The 19155-nt window shown below is 36.6% G+C and overlaps 1 protein-coding gene across 1 annotated transcript in view; it reads right to left on the bottom strand.

Annotated features, from left to right (window-relative positions):
* Nucleotides 1-19155, bottom strand: part of OCA2 (OCA2 melanosomal transmembrane protein) — a 166996-nt gene that overhangs the window by 114007 nt on the left and 33834 nt on the right. Inside the window, exons 6-8 of the mRNA XM_040055440.2 lie at nucleotides 15260-15417; nucleotides 14696-14778; nucleotides 14216-14369 (exon numbers count right to left, since the gene is read on the bottom strand). Of these exons, the coding sequence (XP_039911374.1) occupies nucleotides 14216-14369; nucleotides 14696-14778; nucleotides 15260-15417 (395 nt within the window). The remainder of the gene's footprint in view (nucleotides 1-14215; nucleotides 14370-14695; nucleotides 14779-15259; nucleotides 15418-19155) is intronic.

Genomic DNA, 19155 nt, shown 5'->3' with positions numbered 1-19155 from the left:
AGATAACTAGAAAAATAAATATTCAGATTACCAGCTCAAGAATCAAAAAAATTATGTCTCATTCTCCTGTTTGCTTTAAAAATGTACTGAAGAGTAACCCATTCATGGTCACAAATCCAGAGATCAAGCCAAGATTTTTATGCCCTAATGACCACATTGTTCAGAGCACAGATTACAGCTCCCACCAGCTCCTACTCTGGAGGAGTATCTCTGTGATAACCCACTGGTTCATTTTTGATTTCCCTTTTCAGGGCATTGACATGTAAGCACACACATGGCCCTTCTGATTCTGCAGAGGTGGGAAGTTTTTGATAACATTCCATTGTTCTTCTGGCTGGCAATCAGGTGCAGCGATTAGACCTTACAACTCTCTCCAACAATAGATGCCAAGCGGAGCAGTCCATTAGGGAAGGGGATCAGCTTCTCACCAAGCAAAGTTCAAGTGTAGGCTACAGGGAAATCCTCAGCTGTCCTCAAACTGAAGGTTTTCTCTTCATGCAATACCCACACACATTAGATAGCTCTTCTTCAGTTCTCAGAAAAGTATCATGGGTTTTCTGAGATATGTTTAGCTACAGATTTTTGCATATTTCCACATAAGCACTTTCGCCCTCACTGTTGTATACTTAATTGCTTGCATTGGGTTGACAGCATTTTCAGTTTCCAAGACTTTGCTGTCACCTATGGGTGACGTTGGCTTTAATTTATGCAGAAAGAAACTGAACAAATGAAGTCATCTGTCAGTTCCTTCATTCCAGTGGTTTTTCAAGAAGAATATACAAAAGTATATCCTGAATAATCAGCAAGGTGCAAAGCTTTATTACAAAAAACTTACTGCATGTAAAACTCTCCATTCCAGCAAACTATCAAGTGAAAGTCATAAAATAATGTAAAGCCTAGAAAGAACACTTATATAAACTCTGAGACATGTAAATATTCAAAATTTGATATTTAGGAAGCTTTAGGAAAGAATAGATTACTCTGATTTTCTTTTCACAGAAAATAAACCCCAAACAAATAACATATTTGCAAAGGTATTTTTTAAAACTTGCAAATGTAGAAATTAGGAGATGCAGATTAAGAGTTCTGTTATTATTTGAACCACAATTCCATTTAATATATATTTGGAGAGCATTATAACAAGCAAACTTTCATTATTATTGTTTTGAAAAATAGTGCAAATGACCAAACCCTTTTGAAGATTGGCGGTAGGATGCATATCTTTTCAGGATGAATCTTGGAGTGTATCCATAAACAACAGCACAGGTAGAGAATTGAAAGGGCTCAGAAATAAATTAAGACTTAACCCCAGGAAAGCTGAGAGATTTAGTGGACTTCTGAATCTACAGACATTTTTAGAGGTTAAGTGAGAAATCATCCCTATTCATCTGATCCTTCTCTCTCTTGAGAAAGTGCATTCCCTTGTGCAGTGGCCAGGGAAATGAGAAAGACAGAACTGATGAGGAGGAAGATACAGGATTTTAGTAAATCTGTTTGCATGCCAGAGCTCCCCACCTCCCATTCCAACTGCAAGCCTTATAAACTCTTTGCAAAAAGGGTATCTTTGTCTTCACCATCACCTTTATTTTTGTCTGAAGAATACCTAGCGGTGCTGGCTTACTGCAACAGCAAAGGATAGGGCTCTCGCCTTTCTTTTAAAGGGACAGTAATACCAGTAGAGAGTGCTACTGAAAACAATGCAGTCCAGATTTCATGCTTTACAAAGCAGGATTCAGTTTAGAGTTCACTGATACAGGACCTTACAAGGCTAAGAGATGAAGAAATTGGGGAAAAAAAGGGAAATGGATATTTACAGTATTTTATATAAAAAATGAAAATACACAAAGTTGCAACAGTGAAACCATGGTGTCATCAACATAAGTGTGTTGATAGCAATCTCATAGAGTCAACTCAGAATAAGCAAAGGCTCTACAAAAGGCTCCTATAGCAATTTTGTTTCATAATTCTCTGTAGAAAGTTTGTCTCATGATTGCCTGCTGTGTGATAAACACAATGTGCTGAATGCTGAGTCTAATAGCTTCCATACTCTTAATTCAGTTCATTTTAAAGTATGAGATTAAAGCTACCCAAATAATTTATGCCACAAGTCTTTTTGCTTGATATTAATTAACAATATACAGTTCCAAAACTATAATGCAAATTGGATTTAGAAAGCCTGGACATTTCCCAGATTTAAATTACTTTATCTATTTGAAAGTACTTTGGAATTTTTTGCACTGAGTTCGTCAAACCATTTGGTAGACTGCAACAGCATCATTATAAAAATTGTTCTGAATTCCAAACACTAAATCTTGTATGGTGCCTTCCTTGAAGGCACAAGGAAAATATTTAGAAGCCAATTGACCTGGGTGCTATTTCAGCATACCTTTCCCAGCCAAAATCCAGGATATGCATATTCCTAAATTGTGTTTCTGAAGATATTTGGTAAATGATATCATACCAAACATTTTATTTCCACAAGTCCTTTGTTATAAGTGATAAATAGCAGTTTAAAAATGAGTCAGTGACTAAATGTAAAGCTTAAAAATGCAGCCCCTATTCATTTCTTATCCATTTTGTCTCCACAGATGCCTGTTTTATTAAACTTCTTATTTTACTGATAAGTTAATTTACATTTGATAGAATGGTAATATTGCTGCACTTCAAAAAGAATGCAGTTATTACCAAGCAGGTATTCATATATGAGTTTTATGTATTTTTCACTTACCTTCAGAACAGCTGAGACCTTCCTTATAAAATCAAGAGCAAAATCCCTCTTAGACTTTATAAAATCCCTAGTTTATTTCTTTATTCTCGGGGGACAAGGAGGAAAAGAAATAAAATTTACCCTAGGATGGCTTTTTTTTTCCTGACTTTGTTTTGTAGCTACTCCTTGTTATGATTTAATAAGGATTTATTGGGTTAAAAGATGACATCCTCAGTGGTGGAAGAGGGGGGTTTTTCCACAGTTTTTCCTAAAGATAATTAAGACAGTATTGGCCTGAACACCTCTGAAAATGTACTTCTCTGTCACATCCCTTGATGGAGCTATCTTATAATTTGCTGTCATATATTTTACAAATTTGGTGGTCTGCTTTGCCTTGGACTATTCCAGTTGCTTTAGCAGGATACAGATTAAATGTCAGTCTTTCATGTGTACACATATTTAATTCACTCTTAAACAGATTGAAATAAGTGGATCAAAAAAACCCACATTTTGAAAAATTAATTCAGAAGTCTAACACTAGCATCAGAAGCTGAAATCAAAAATGGAAATTGCAGAAAAACAATGGTAATTTAGCTTTAAAATTTAGGTAATTTTTCCAAACTGTCAAGCAACATAACTGAAAATTTGGGCTTATGATAGAAAACAAGGGTCAAAAAAAACCCCTTTAAATACTTTGAATTCTGCCTTGCTGTAGATCCACTTCAAAGCTGAATGGCACCAGATTCTTAATTCATGGAAATTTGCTTTATTTCTGGAAAATGGTACAATTTGGACACAATAAAGCAACAGACTAGAAATACATCATATAGTCAGATACAAAGGAGTTCAGAGCAGAAGAAAAAGAAAGTCCGTAGTGCCGGACATATTTATTTGATTTTCCACATGCTCACCTTTTGTAGGGAGACTGACCAGTACCAGTTAGTGAAAGCATAGCAACATACCTCTCCTTCAGCTGGTGAAGGCAGGTAATGTTTCAGCTCCTCCCCCTCCTCGCCCCAGTTTGCTCCCTACACAAGCTCTGCAGCAGCAGTTCTGCAGCTCCTTCAGCCGTGGGGCGCTGTGTCCAGCGCATGGGAACACCTCACAGGGGATGTACTTCAACAGCTTGTGCAGAATGATTGATAACCGAAAGCTAATTGCCTTAGACTTACCCAGTTAAGCAGTAGTAAGCAAATTCTGTAGGCATTTTAATGAGGCAAAAGGGAGCTGTTTCACATAGCTTAGAAAGTATGACATGCCGGTGCAGTGTGCAGGGATGGGCTAGAGCAGCCCTTGAGGCAAACGTGTAGGGTACACTGGCGAAAGATGATGTGCATCAGGAATCCCAAAGTGACTCCAAGCATCACAAAAATCCGTGACAGCAAGAACAGCTATTTACATCTTCATCTGAAGATCAAGACACTATCTATATGTATTCTATACATACAGGCATGAATCATAATATAAGACTTTATACTAGGTTAAATATTTAGAAAATCTAATCATGAATCTCATTTTTGTGAGTCAAAATATGTCAAAACTGCATCACTGGACATAAGTATGACTTCCTTGGGGGAAAAAAAATAATCCTGGACCAAAAGTTTACTCATTTTTACAAGAAATTAATGGTGAATCAATATTATAGTACTACTATTTGCATGAAATATGTGATCAAAGCCAGTTAAGAGCGCTGACTAGAGAAATCTGTGGATTTAAAATGTTAGCATATCTTAGTACTAACATGCATTCTTATACGTTCTTTGCACAATAAATATTTATGCCTGTAACTGTGAAAATAATATACCATATATATTCATTTGTATTCAATAAGATCTTTTTAAAGACAAATACCCAAAATTAATTGACTTTTTAAATGGAAACACTAGATTCTGTAGCAAATTTTGTAATTTCTGAACATCTACACAACCCCAAGGAAAGAAAGCACCCATCTATGACATTCTACTGTAATACATATTTCCACTCAGATAGTGTGCCTAATTACGCGTTCTGATTTAATGTCAGTGGAGGAAGTCCTGGGATAAACAAACCTGCTTTAGGGGAAGTCATGGAAGGCAACAGTTTGTCACTTTCTAATACAATGCTACACAATATAAAAACTATACAAGATGATTACCTTAAAAAGAAAGTGATTAAAAGTAATACCATAGGGTGTCCAAGAAAATGCCTGCATTCGTTCACTTTTATCCCTATGATATATGTGCTGGGTTTTGCTGGGGCAGAGCTAATTTTCTTCACAGGAGCTGGTAGAGGGCTGTATTTTGGATTTGTGTTGAACATAGGGTTAATAATGTAGAGATGCTTTTGTTATTGCTGAGCAGGGCTTACACAGAGCCAAAGCCTTTTCTGCTTTTCCTACCTCCATGCTGATGAACAGACTATGGATGCGTGGGAGATTGTGAGCCTGGACAGCTGACCCCAGCAGAACAAGGGGATGTTCCAGACTATATGACATCATGATCCGTATAAAAAGTGAAGGGAAGAAGGAGTCACTGTTCGGTGTGATGGGGCCCTGCTCTCCTGGATGTGGCTGAACACCTGCCTGCTCATGGGAAGAAGTGAAGTAATTCCTTGTTTTTCTTTGCTTGCATGTACAGCTTTCACTTTCCTTATTAAACTCTCTTTACCTCAATCCATGAGTCTTCTAGCTTTTATCCTTTCGATTTTTTCTCTAATCCCTCTGGTGGGGGAGTGAATGAATGGTTTCCTGGGGCTTGGCTGCTGGCTGGGGTTAAACCACAACAGCACATTAACTAGAACAAGCTAAGAAATACAAGGTAAGGATATCTTATGACTCTTGTCTAGGATAGGCAGCCCTGAAATCCGGTGATAAAGTAACTGCATTAAGCTGACATCAGTTCTTTCGGTATATAAAACAATGCAGAGAGAGAATCAGGGGGAGAGTTAGAGAGACTTAAGAAATCAAATTATTTTCTGTGAATAAATTACCAGATTAATTAATTCCCCTCTTTTATATCAAAAATCTATCGGTTGATTCTAGATTCTGCAGATATATTTGTTGCTCCATATCTCTGTCAAAGGCTTTGAATGAACAACATGCACAGTTTACAACCTTTTCAGAGTCTATGAGTTTTTTTCCTCAGTTATATCACTGCTCGCTGTTTGTAGACAAAACTGAATGACTAAAGCTTCATGCTGATATGGAACACTGGATTTACTGGTTCAAAGTGGCCCTTGGATGATGCGAAGACAAACATATCCTTGATGTGTGAGATGAAACAAATTGTTGAATTTTCATGCCTTGGAAACTTGAGGAAAAAGCAAATCTGGAAAGAAAAACATAGAACAAGGAAGGAAGGAGGGAAGAATCATTTGTACAGATGATAGACAGAGGACCCAGAAGAGGTTTTAATCCTATGTGATGAGGGTTGAAATGACTGCTAAGTCTTGTTTTGAAATAACCTCTCACCTCAGAATATTAAGGTAAGGAGGGATTAAAAGGTATATCATGCCTAGCTAATATTTCTATCAGAATCATACAAAAGAGGGAAGTCTGCCATATCTATATCACTACAGTCATAAGTGGATGTTTTCCAGACTCTACATGGATCTGATGTTAAGAAAATCATTTTTTTATATCTCCAGAAAACTCCAGAAGGTAGTATCCAGTAACATCTGATAGCTTGATAGCCCCTCACATTTTAAGAGAGTCAAATTTTAAAAGAAAACCTGCACTTGGTATGGATTTCTAGATTTTGTCTTGATATAGAAGTGGACAGACACACAGAGAAATGAACAAACTCATGTTCTGTAAATCAGGGCCTTGAGCCCAGTCACATTAATAGAAAGGTGAGCCCTGCAGAAAGAGAGGATGGTAATCATTTGAATGTGCCAAGGCACTCATTCCTGTAATATGTAACATGTTCTATATGACTTAAGTAAAGAGACCTGGTAATGAGCCAGTAAAGAACTTGGAAGAAAATAAACCAAACTGCTTCTGTGAGTGGGCTGACATGATCAAAGCCCTGGTTTACCAACAGACTGGCGTAGGAACAAGATTTCACTCTAGCAAGGATCAATCCAGTTCTCCAGCACCTACCTCAGCAGGCTTTGCTGACTCCATCCACTCCGGTACATTGGTACCTTTCCCAATGCACACCCTCCTTATTTGTGTCCTAAAGGCATTTGTGGGGACTGAGAGGTCCTCAATCACATTTGCAGCCTCAAGACATTTTCTGAAGCTGAGGAAGATGCCACCATTTGTATTTTCCCTTGTATTTTCCCAGTTATTTCAACATTCTTGAGACTAGTAAGACTGGGAATTTCTAGTAAACAAATAACACAGACCAAATAATGAAATTTTACTTTCCCTGTCTGAATCTTTGTGAGTCTTCTTAAAATAGGTTAATACAACCATACAGAAATACAGCCACGCACTATGAACAACAGTAGAGCAAGCTGCAGTACTTGCATTACCTTTACAGGGAGCTTTCTGCTCTAGCTAGCAGTTCCTCTGGAGAATCATTCATCCCTGACATCTCCTGTCTTTTTTCACTCCACTTTTCTTCTCCGAATACTTTTCCTCTTTAAATCATGTCATCACATCTGCCTTCAAGCCTGCCCCCTACACTTTCAGGTTTTTCTTTCACTTTTGCCCTTCCTCTTGCCAAAGTAAGACACCATCTGAGGCCCCAGAAAGAACTGAGTGGTTCTCATCCCTGTTTGTGTGCATTAGAAGTGCGCTTGCATTCTAACAACTTTTTAAAATTTTAAGGCTTCATGGCCCTCTACCCCTCTGGTTGCCGTAGGCAGGTTAGAAGCCAAACAGCAGCATTCAATTAAGCTAATTTAATGATCTATTCCTTCTCTCAAACAGAAAGGAAACACACCAATCCACAAAATACATAGTATGCAAGGCAGGGCAAAACATTTGCATTTGCAAGTCTTTCACAAATTGAGCAAACTACAGTTCAAAATTAGGTTTAAAAGGCACAGAAAATAGCAAACAGCCATTTGGAAATCAGATTTTGCACTTAGTATTGAAAATTTGACTTGTATTATTTCAAAAAATAGCATGCTGTGAAAAGAGGAGCCTGGCAACACCTTTTAAAGCAGACAACCCTATCTAGTCCTTAGAATAGCGAGCAGCACCATCCAGTGGCAATATTTTTCCTATTTCAATCTTAATTAAAGACGGTTTACATGCTGCTGAAGTACCATAGCACCCAAAAGAAGGCATTTTTCTTTAAAGCACACAGGGCACAGCCAGATGTCTACCAAGACAGATTTAACAATTAGGTAGACAATAGTCAGTATAAAATCAATATTCATATTGGATTAATAATACAAAATTGTTATTATAACATATCAAGCTGTGATCCAGCTGAGGATTTTGTTTGCTATTATATTGCTTTTTTGTTTTAATTGAAACTCATCCCTTCTTCATCTTACAGAATTTTGGTTCCTTTAAGTTTCCTTTCCTTTGCTGTACTTAGGGCAGGTTAAAATGACTAGTTTATCTTACGCTGGCTCTGTCCTTTTAGAGCCTCCTAATTGCTGGCAGTTGCTCTACTCTATACATGCAGCAGAAATCCTGGCACCTTGGAGGTACGGATAAAATCCTCCTCATAAGGAACAACTTGCAATGCTCCTGCACAGCAGATTGAAAGTAATTTTGAGCTTCTCAAAATGCACTGAGATCAAAATACACAGAGGTCACAGCCTCCGCCTAAATTAGGGAGAGGCATTTTGGAATGACACTACAGGTTGATTGTCTGCTTAATTGGTAGCTCAGTAACAGGCTATTCTTTCTGGAAGAATACCTAGGGTACAACTTGTTGAATATTTCTGTCTGAGAGACAGGACAGACAGATCTGTCCTGTGTCTGGATCTCCTTGTTAAATCCAGTCATCCACCATCTGCCTCAGCAAGCTTTACTGCACACCATCAATTTATGTCCTAAAACCAGTACTCATGGGGATGGCAAGAGTGCCCTCATTAGAGTGCACATTTTCAGCTGGGGAGGTGTGGGGAAAGTAGATTTTTGAATGGTAAAGGGGCTTTAGCGTTATGGGGACTTCAAACAAGATCCAAAACCACTTGATGCCCCCGGGCAGATGAGGTTAGACTGCCCCAGAGGAAGCTGGATTTCTATTTAAGGTAAGTTTTACTACTGGATTTAATGTTTAGGTATCATTACCCTGATTTAGGTTCTGTACAACCCTCAGAGTCACAGTATTTAAAACTTCTGGGATCTTTTACTCCTACCACCCCCAGAGAGTGGGGCAGATAAGGGGAAACTTTTATTCTTGCCCAGGGAGTTATGGCTTGGACTCTTATTAAGGAAGGTAGAAGGTTTGTTCTGATAATCTGTCCCTAATTTTCTGGCAAATCCTACAGCATTGTTTTAATTCCTCTTCAATTTTTTTTTTCATTCTAAAACAAATGAAATCCATAGCAGCAGGAATATATTCTCTCCAAAAAGGCCAGGGAGAGTATCAGCTACTACTTCCTTTTTCACAGGGTCTTTTCCAATAACTGCTATGGATTTTCCCCTGCTCCTTTGCTACCAATCTTTTGGGAGGACATATGTGGAGGTGGAAACATTCTCATCCACACTCTTAGTCTATATCTAAAGATAGATCAATACGAGAATGGATGAGAAGTGAGAAGCGATGCTGACTAAGCTGATCACTTCTGTAATCAATCACATTTTCCGTTATTTCCCATATAAGAAAAAAAATCTCCCAGAAGATTAGCCTTATTTCTATCACTTCATGTTATGCTTCATAATAGTCAATTACTATTTCTTCCATTTTCCTATTCCCTCTCTAAAGCATAATTTTTGATACAAGATCTGGACTGTGCAAGTATAGACTGCAGTAATAGCACCTTATTCCAGTTGTAAAAATGTTTGCTGCCAGGAAACGCTGGTTCAACCAGCCTACAATGACAGAAGAAGGGTCAGACTAAAACTACATAAAATTTTTGTTCTCTGGATCTACTTTCTGCTGGTTAGATGCTATTAAAAATCACTTGGATATGAGTTAAAGAAATTAGGCTTAGGGGATGTTTATTCATAATTTAAGTTAGTTAATAATAGAAAAATAGGATGGAGAGAAACCGTCACAATCCATTTCCATTAAAGTAATGAAAATTGTGATTATAAGCCCATACTTCATGCTAGTAAGACACAAGAGCTTTTGAGACCAGATCTTGCACTTTCAAGTATTTGTATTTTAAGAAGAAATACAGACATATAAATGTCATTCAAGATATCAGGTCATTAAAATGCCATTTAAAAGATCCTGGTAAAGCCTTTCTTAGTGCTAATTACAAGACAGGGTATGAAGCTAAATAATATCATTTGTGATAATCCTATGGGGGCTCTCACAGAATTTCTGATGCTTGCTTGTATCACTTTTCTGCTATTTGATGTGCTATTGGTAGCTCTTTTTTTTTCTTCCTTTTTTTAAAATTAATTTATTATAATAAGGGTTACTTTGCCTTTTCTCCTGGTTAAATGTAGTGTTTTACAAATAGCTTTTAAAAGGCTTTCACAATTGTTTCTGCTCATTCAACTACCATAAACAGCTAACACTGCATTTTAACACACAACATAAAACAAATATATTACTAAGGAAAAGTGTTGGACAAGGGCACACATTAATTCATTTAAATTAATGAGCTCTATCCTTTAATAAGTGATGTCTAGCATTCATCCTTACATATTTCTAATTAATGCAGCTTCAACATAGCTACAAATATGCAGTTAATAATTACAAGTAAGGGTTTTATCAATTCAAAAACTTTTTTAAATACCAGAAAAACTTTAATATTTTAAGATAGAGATGGGCAGATAGATTTCTCTTTACATAACCAGTATATTGTTCCTTTTTGTGTAAACAAGGACAAGGTGAGAAAGCAAAGTCATCTAACCATATTTATCTGATATCTAATTAATCTAACTGATAGGTAACAATGAGATTTTATCTACACTACTTTTTCTTGACCATGCCTGAAGACCAGAAATGATACATCATTCAGTTAATGGGCTACAAATAATCACTTTAGTTACATAGTAAAATACTTTTTTGGAAGAAATTATGGAAATCAAAGAAAGCAAAGGATCAAATACGCTCAGCTAAAAGAAAAAGATGAAAGAGATTCTTGGAGCAGGGTTCTATGAAAATTAAATTTTCCAGCTTTTTTTTTTCTTTTTGTTTTCAAGTTTTCAGTCAAAAGAGTATACACATTTTGAGGACCAAAAATAGAAAAAGCCTGTCTGAAAATATATTGTAAACTGATTTAATACAGCAACATCAGTGTAAAACTCTGTATATCCATATTTTACACCAGATGTCCCTGTAGAGCAACGTGATAACATACTTGTAACCCATTTTACCTGTGTTTCCACAGTGATCCTGAGGGGTCAGACAGTAGAGCTGAGATCAACAAAAGTAAACCTGGCACACTTTCTTTCTTTCTTTTGTATTTTAATGTGCACTTTTTTGAATCTCCTGTGCAGTTTATGCTTTCAAGAACAAAATTAAATACTTTGTGGTTTTCAACAAGTCTATAAAGTAGTATAGGTTAGATCAAAGCTAAAGCACCCTAAGAAGATGAATGTTTTTTTCTATTTGGGAAAATGGGAGAGAATAGAAGACTGAAATGTTAAGAGGAACAGATTGATATTTGAAGAAAATAATTTTCAAGAGAAATAATATCTAATGAAAGAACAGATGATTGCGTAAAGGAAAAGGAAAAAAAAAAAAAAAAAAGCCCACAAACTTCAAACAAAAAAACTAAGGCATGAAAAGTAAAGAGTAAAAAACAATATAAAAAATTTTCAAGAGGTAGAGTAGTAGAATTATGAAGTAAGAAGATATTAATATTTGTTGTAAGCCTGAAACTAGAAATCATTGGAAATTAAAGAGGAAAAGGGGTATCTTTTTTAATCAGAAACATATTTGTATTTTATGAATACATAACATGAAATAGGTTTCAAAAGAAACAATAGTGAAAATAAAAGCCTGAAGAAATGAAGTTCAACAGGTTGTTTTCTGAAGGAAAACACATCCTGAGACCTCCACTGACAAAGGAGGGGTACTTAATTTAGACATTTGATGTTAACATGGAGGCAAACAGCTGCCTCAAAGTAGATTTTACCCTGTGTGTTTACAGTGGTAAAAGTTTGGAGAAGACAATTCTTTACAATAAATGCACTTCAGTTTCCAACTGAAACCTCTTACATGACGATCTTCTCCCATCATCCTGTATCTGCAGGAAGCAGAAGCTCTTGCAGCCTGTTTTGCACAGTCCCTGGTGACTAAGGTAGGAAAGAACAAGAGGACAAGGGCAAGAAAGGCAATCCTTTCTGAGGATTTGAAAGGTGAGGACAGTGGGGATGAGGAGGTTATGGGTGAGATCTATGATTCATGCTGGGGAAAGAAGGGCTGTGCAGGAGGAAAAAGAGTCTCTTGTGATTTGTAACAGATAAAATGCTTCTTTTTTCTTCATTTTTAAAGAAAATATAGCTCTAAAACTGGTTTGGTTGTCCACAGTGTCTGAATTTGAAGCTGTATTGCAAGTAATAATTAATAAAATACAGGAAACTAATAAAGATTGATAAAAGATGGGAAGCAGCAACAACGAAAACAAAAATCTCCAAGAGATAGCTCCTGCAGTAACATTGATTTCTCGGATAGTGATAATAGCTAAAGGGATAGAGAGTGTAATGTGTTGAGAAAGCAGGACTTCAGGCACTGAGGTTATAAATACTGAATATGAAGAAAGCCACTATTACATATTCTAACAATATGTAACAATATGTAATAATTCCTTTGCTTGCAAGAATCCATGAGGGAGCCATAGAATGTAGAAACTAAGAGTTTAGAACTTACTCTTGTCGTAGCATTACCATTCCTATAGATGCTATGGAGAAAATGGCTAATATCATGATGCAACTCGTGGTTTTCCACACTCTAAATTTCAAAGAAGTTTACCTATGAGTATCTATTTCTAACTGTGAATTTGCAGAAATACTTTTTCTGCCAACAATAGAAATCTTTCCTTGATATTTTCACAGAAACAATAATTTAATGAGCTGTTTTAAGATTTTTTTTTTCTTAAAAATAACAGGAAAATTAATGCTTTCCCTGGCTCCTCTTTTCAGTTTCAAGCCTTTATTTCCTTTTCCACATTGATTTTTCCAAAGCAGATTTGCAGGAGGCAAACACACACACACCTTTACATACATTTAAAACCTGACGTTTCTGCAACTGCTAAAAGGTTGTATAGCTGGGGTTGGGGGTTTAGGTGTGGGGATTTTTGTTCGGCTCAGTTTTCTTTTAAAAAAAGAAGTTGCAGTGAAGAGTATTAAGACCATTTTGGTGCTGTGCCGCATGCCTACACATACTTATAGAAAAATCTAGTCCAATCCCCCCCCGCATTTAATGTAATATCTCTTTGTTCATTCACAATGTACACAGGGGCATTTTTAGGTTTAGGAAGAGAGAAAGAGCTATTGCTGAACAACACAATCTAAATGTCTAAAGCATCTGCTGTGTTGTGTGCATCCATTATTGGTATTTGATTAGGGAAAGTTCTACAGCATTACCACTTTAATTGGGGATGGGGTGAAAAGCTCAAAATATGCAATGGATGTGAAAGAAAAATGACCATGCTGGACATATATACTGTGGAGCACCTCATAGACTTAATTTTATTAATTTCTTTGTTTCATACTAGTGTAAATTAGGCATGATTAAACTAAGAGTATTGACAGTGTGGATGCTCATACAAATTAAAAATAAATTTTAAAAAAAAGTTCATCCCACCTGCAATTCATTTCAAGATAACAGTGAGTGTATTCAGTTCAAAGAATTCAGTTGGAGTTCTGTGCTATTTATGATATGTTTTCCATTCTTAGTGTGATGCAATAAATTTTTATCAGATTTCATACCTCAGGGTTTTGTAATGTTGTTGGAATAGATGTTAAAAGTTCCCTGTCCCTTGACTTAATATTAATTCAAGCTCCATTTTGTCTTCAAATAATACAGTAAAGAATGTCTAAAGGTCACTTATTAAAATATATGTTCCTTTTAACTTGTTAAAATATGCTAAATTCATTGTTTGAGGTACCTTAGAGAAGGCAAATAACCAAATGGGGGTTTTTAATATTAAAAAATAATAAACTTAAAAAAAAATTTTCCACACTTTTCACAATTCTGATCTATTTTTACTTTCACAACAAAACTATAATTCTGTTGAAACATTAAAAAAATTAAAGAGACTAATAGAAAAATATACAAGATCACTATAGCATTAAAAGAACTTGGCAAAATCACTTACAATTCAGAACAATTTCTCCACATGTATCTTATTCATGTCATTAGTAACACTGATGGTGCATGAAGAAGATATATATGCATTTTAAAATTATATCAAAGCCCAAGACTGAAAACTTTTCTTGTGCTTTGCTTACAACTTAGGGAAAAAAAATAAAATCAAAGTACAAAACTGGCTTACTTCCAATATGATCAGCACGTAGACACCTGCTAAGATGATAGATGCAACTGTTACTTGTGCCTCTATATTTGCATGAAGGTACTGATGCTTCATGGAGAGAGGAACACTTCCAGACTCCTGCAGGAAAGCTTGAATGTTTATGAAGATGGTGCCTCTGGTGAGAGAAAAAGTTTTGTTTATTCCTGGAATGAAATACCTTTTATTTGTGCATTAGTTTTTTATTGAGTATTTATCAATATACTTGTTACATTTTTACAAAGGCAAGCAACTCCTCAAACACTTTCTAACAAACTCTATCCCTCTATAAAGTATTGTTTAGAAGTTAACTCAAGTAAAAACCAGTCTTGTAAAGAGCAACAAGAAAGACATCCTTTCCTGCCCTTCTGAAACATGCAGAGATAATTATTTTTAAAGTATTATCTTAGTCAAATCTATGGACACTACTCCTTCAATGCAGCATTTTTCAGACTCTTAGCCAACCTGTTTGGCATCTGAAAGGTTCTAGTTGTGATGACTTGCTGATTTCTTCTTGAACTTAAGGGTAGAGACCAGTTGTATACCACCTGCAAGAGAGTCATATTTAGCAATATTAGTAGGGGCCAGTGATAGTGATATGCCTCTAATAGAGGGGTTTTCTTTCTTCTGTCATTTTTGAGGCTTTTTTGTGGATCAGGCATAAAATCAGCCTAATTAATTCCCCTGATTAGGTTTGTTACAGATGCTCGGGTTTAATCAAACTAACTCATCCTCATAGCTTCGCTCAATCAATGAAGTGAGAGACACCTGCAGGATGTCCTCCAGAGGAAGGATGCCAAAACACACTTTGCATTGAATATAGAGAACAAAATCTTAGTGCCAGAAGCCCAGAGAAGCCTTATAAAGGCAAAAGAAGACATAACTTTAATTACAATAAATTTTCTATTGCTGAAATTGAAACTGTTTACAGCAAGAAAAAGCATGGCCACTTAATCCATACAGTGGTGATGGAAAGGAATGATAAAGCATATCTCAGAAAAAAATGAAAGAGAATTTAAACACCATCACCTGCTGCTGGCGCCTCCTCCTTGACACTGTGTCTTCATTCTGGCTGATTTGTACAACAATGTATTCCTCTGTTTGCTCATCAGCTTCCTGTGCCCCAAATGGACCTCCTATGTCTAATTTCAATAGAGCAGAATCACGAAAGTCAGTCAGATTCATAGCTGTTAATAAAGTTGTTAAGGTGCAAATTTCCAGTAAAAATAGGCTGCACACATTCCAAAAAAAAAAAAAAAAAAAAAAAAAAAAAAAAAAAAAAAAAGGTCAATTTATATTGAAAAAATACCTTCTTCAGCTAAAACGCCTCAGGAATTTTGAAAATTACAAAACAGATGTCTATTTCCCCACCAAGTAGTACTGCTTTGACCAAGTTTCCTAATAAAATAAGAGTTACAAGTTCAGAACAAATATATCTTCCCTAGTGACTTTCGGGAAGTATGAGTCCTTTCACCTGATGTATCAAAATAGCATACAGAAATGCACAGAGAGACAGAGGAGTAAGGTTCTTTAAGAACTTGTACTAGATGAAAGGCAACACCATTAGCTCAGCAATTTAAACATCACAAAACTTGTACTGGTGAAAACAATGTAGAAACTGTAGAGGATTCTGCCTGATGATTTGCTTTCTGGTCAAACTTTTGCTCACAGTGTAACAAATATCCAAAAGATATTTTCTACCTCCTGTCAGCTGAAGTACTCACAGACTCTATCACTCTCAGCTCCCTCATCTACTGCTTTTTTCTTGAGATATCTCACATGAGGCATGGTCAAACTACACTCCTTGTCTAATATAATTGAGAAACTGACCAAGCATGATCTACAAATCCATTGGAAGTCTGGTTCTATTGGTCCCAATAAATCTATGTCTTTTTAAACCTAGTGTCGTAATAGTTCACTTCTGGCATGGTTGAAAAAACTTCCCTGTGGCATGGTGGGTAGGGAAGGGAGGGGATGTGGAAAGCCTGAGCTTTTAAACACTTCACATTTTGTTTGTGACTATAATAGAGCAATATTGTAATTGCTTTGCTCTTGTCTGTGATAGATAGAAAGCTAAGGCATCACCAACAAAACAAAAAAGCAAGCAAACAAAAATAACTCCTTAGTTTTACACATACATGTTCCATTGAAATCATGAGTCTTAATCACATGCTTGAATATCTTGTGGTTTTAACATCTAATATTTTATTAAGCATACTACAAAGAGAAAGTAAAATGTACCAGATCATACACCCACCAAAATAATTTTCCCAAAAGATACTTTGTAGCCCAGAAAACTCAGAGACTTTGACGGGAAAAGAAAAAACTCAGGATAGTTAGAGGACTCAGGGCAGTGCTGTGCTCAGTCCTGCTTCCAGTGACCCCCCAAGAGGATCATCCATGTTAAGTCAGTGCTTAATGGGGAAAGATTTGGGAGACTTTGAGGTCCTTCTGGATCTAGACAAGAGTAATCTCTCACAGTAACCGAAAAAAGAACCAAACCTAGATCTAGTTCCAGGTGGGCAGCCAATGCATTCCAAGTAACACAGATGTCACCCTGCTTAGCAAGGCAAGCTGAGCAAACACCACCAGTGAAACCCACATGCTCTTAATTGAAATATTAAGGTCACAAGTATCTACTTGCTTAAAGGAATCATACAGGAAAAGATACAAAGATAATCTCACGTGTAACAAATCAGGAGCCAAGTCCAGTCAGAAATGACACACACGACTCTTATCAAACAGAAATGACAACAGTTCTGTTTCTGAAAGTTTTAAATATGATTTGGTATCACAGTTTTTCTGTATCACTAGTTGATACATAATAGGAGTCTCAATAGGAACTGTATCTATACCTTTAAGTAGAAACATTAATTAAACCTCCTAAAAGGTCTGCTGACCTGAAGTCATTAACCCTGTTTGGGACAACTTTTGATAGTCCGTTTTTCACTAGGAGTCACTTATATCTTGAAAAGCTTCAGGTGCATATAATTACAGCAACTTCCTTTTAAGCAATACTTTTAAAATAAATCCTGTAATTACCTAGAAGACACGTTCAGGAGCTATTAGAAAGGATGTCTAAAATTAAACCCCATTTTCAAGAAGAGTGGCTCTTTTCTTCTTTTCCTCTACAGATAAGGATACTTTTCCCATTTCCATTCCACTTCTAAAACCATTATAAAGAGCCATGGGGGCAGGGGGGAAGCTCTCCTTTGATTGCACAGGCAACAGAACTTCACTCACCAGTCTGCATTGAGGCTCTCGAATCCCATCAGAATTATCTATTTCCAAACAATATTTAAGGATTCTGTCATAATTCCATTGTTAGATTGCAGCAGATCACGGCCTTTATGAAAGGTAGAATCACAATAAACCAGAAGAAAACTTCAGACAAGCTTACATGATTTTTTTTTTTTTTTTAATCAAGCTGCTTTTCAGAATATTTTTGTTCTGCCTTACCTTGGTTTTATATCTCCCTTAAATTGCCAGAATGTGATTTCCTCTAAATCTTAATCATTTGAATAGGGATAACTTTTGGTAAAACTCTCTTTTTACTTCTAATATAACCTTTTATTCTGCAATTTAATAATGCTTTTTCTTTCCTGAACTTTTTTTTTTGTTTTGTTTTTGTTTTTGTTTTTGTAATGTGTGTTCCAGTGTGCCCCATTAAAGTAAAAAAAAAAAAAAAAAAAAAAAAGGGGGGCCCCCCCCAAAAAAAATCTCCCTGATGAGATTTACAGCCAGAGTTACATTCTTTATTTTGCTTTAGCTAAACTGCTTCATTTTGATGTAGTTCTATTCTTGAAATCACATTATTGCTGTGAATTAGCCTGTCAAGGGATTTGGGGTTGTGTTTGCTTTGTGAAGGATTACGCCATGGCTGTCTGTATTTACATCTAGCACCAGAGCAGGTCTGCTGCTCCCAGCTGAACCAAGAGTTGTGTTTCCTGATGAGGTTTTGAGGAGTATGTGAGAGTCACCTCAGGTTACTTTATTTTTATGTGGCTTATGTAGACAACATGATGGAACGGGATGCAGTGGCTAAACATTTAAACTGTGTCCTAGGTTACATGTAAGATGTGCCCAAAGTATGTTACTCTATCACCATCTGCATGTTGAAACTAGGCTGGGCAGAGCTTCTCTTGTCCCCTGCCTCTGGACTCTCCTCTGTTGATGGCCCATCAACACCCTGCTGCATGACTCATAGATAACTCCCTCCAGAAGCTATCTCTGTTTAATGGGCAATCAAGGACCCATTGCAAGACTGATAAAATGCTATCAGCCCATTGTGAGCTGCTCCACCCAGGGAGAGGAGCCAAGCATTCCCACCTGGATATAATCTGGGATTTGGGACAGCACAGGCAGCCTTACCCACTGGGTTCCCAGGGGACAAGGGCTACTAGACCTTTCTGTGAGAACACTGCTTCAACAAGACCACTTCACCTGGACTGCTGCCACCACCCTAACAGGGTGTCAGGTTGTATTCTGACTCTGTCAGTGATCCTTTGTACTATTGCATTCATTTATTTTACTTTTTTTTTTCTCTTCCTATTAAATTGTTTTTCTGACTTGGAATCTCTTGCTGGTTTTGCTTTCAAGCTGGCACGAACTGGTATTCATTCACCACAGCTTATGCTCCTGTACTTTGATATATCTGATGGTCGCTTCCCTATAAACAGCGATAAGGGGGAAAGATGGAATCACTGTAAGATGAAATTCATTGTTTCATTTTGGACCACTACATGAAGATGAGTAAAATTGCTCATGAGGAACATCTGTTCTCTCTATTAACTATAAAGAGAGACTAGGATGGTTAACTTGGGAGCAGCTGTGTGAGTCCTCAAAATACTGAGTCCCTGCTCTACCCTCCATGATGTAATTATTTCAATGTGTACATAGGCAGCCAAAAAGCCCTGTTTAACAGA

This window comes from Hirundo rustica, chromosome 2 (assembly GCF_015227805.2).
Source record: "Hirundo rustica isolate bHirRus1 chromosome 2, bHirRus1.pri.v3, whole genome shotgun sequence".
Lineage (NCBI taxonomy): Eukaryota > Metazoa > Chordata > Aves > Passeriformes > Hirundinidae > Hirundo > Hirundo rustica.
This window is presented reverse-complemented; position numbering and strand designations above follow the sequence as displayed.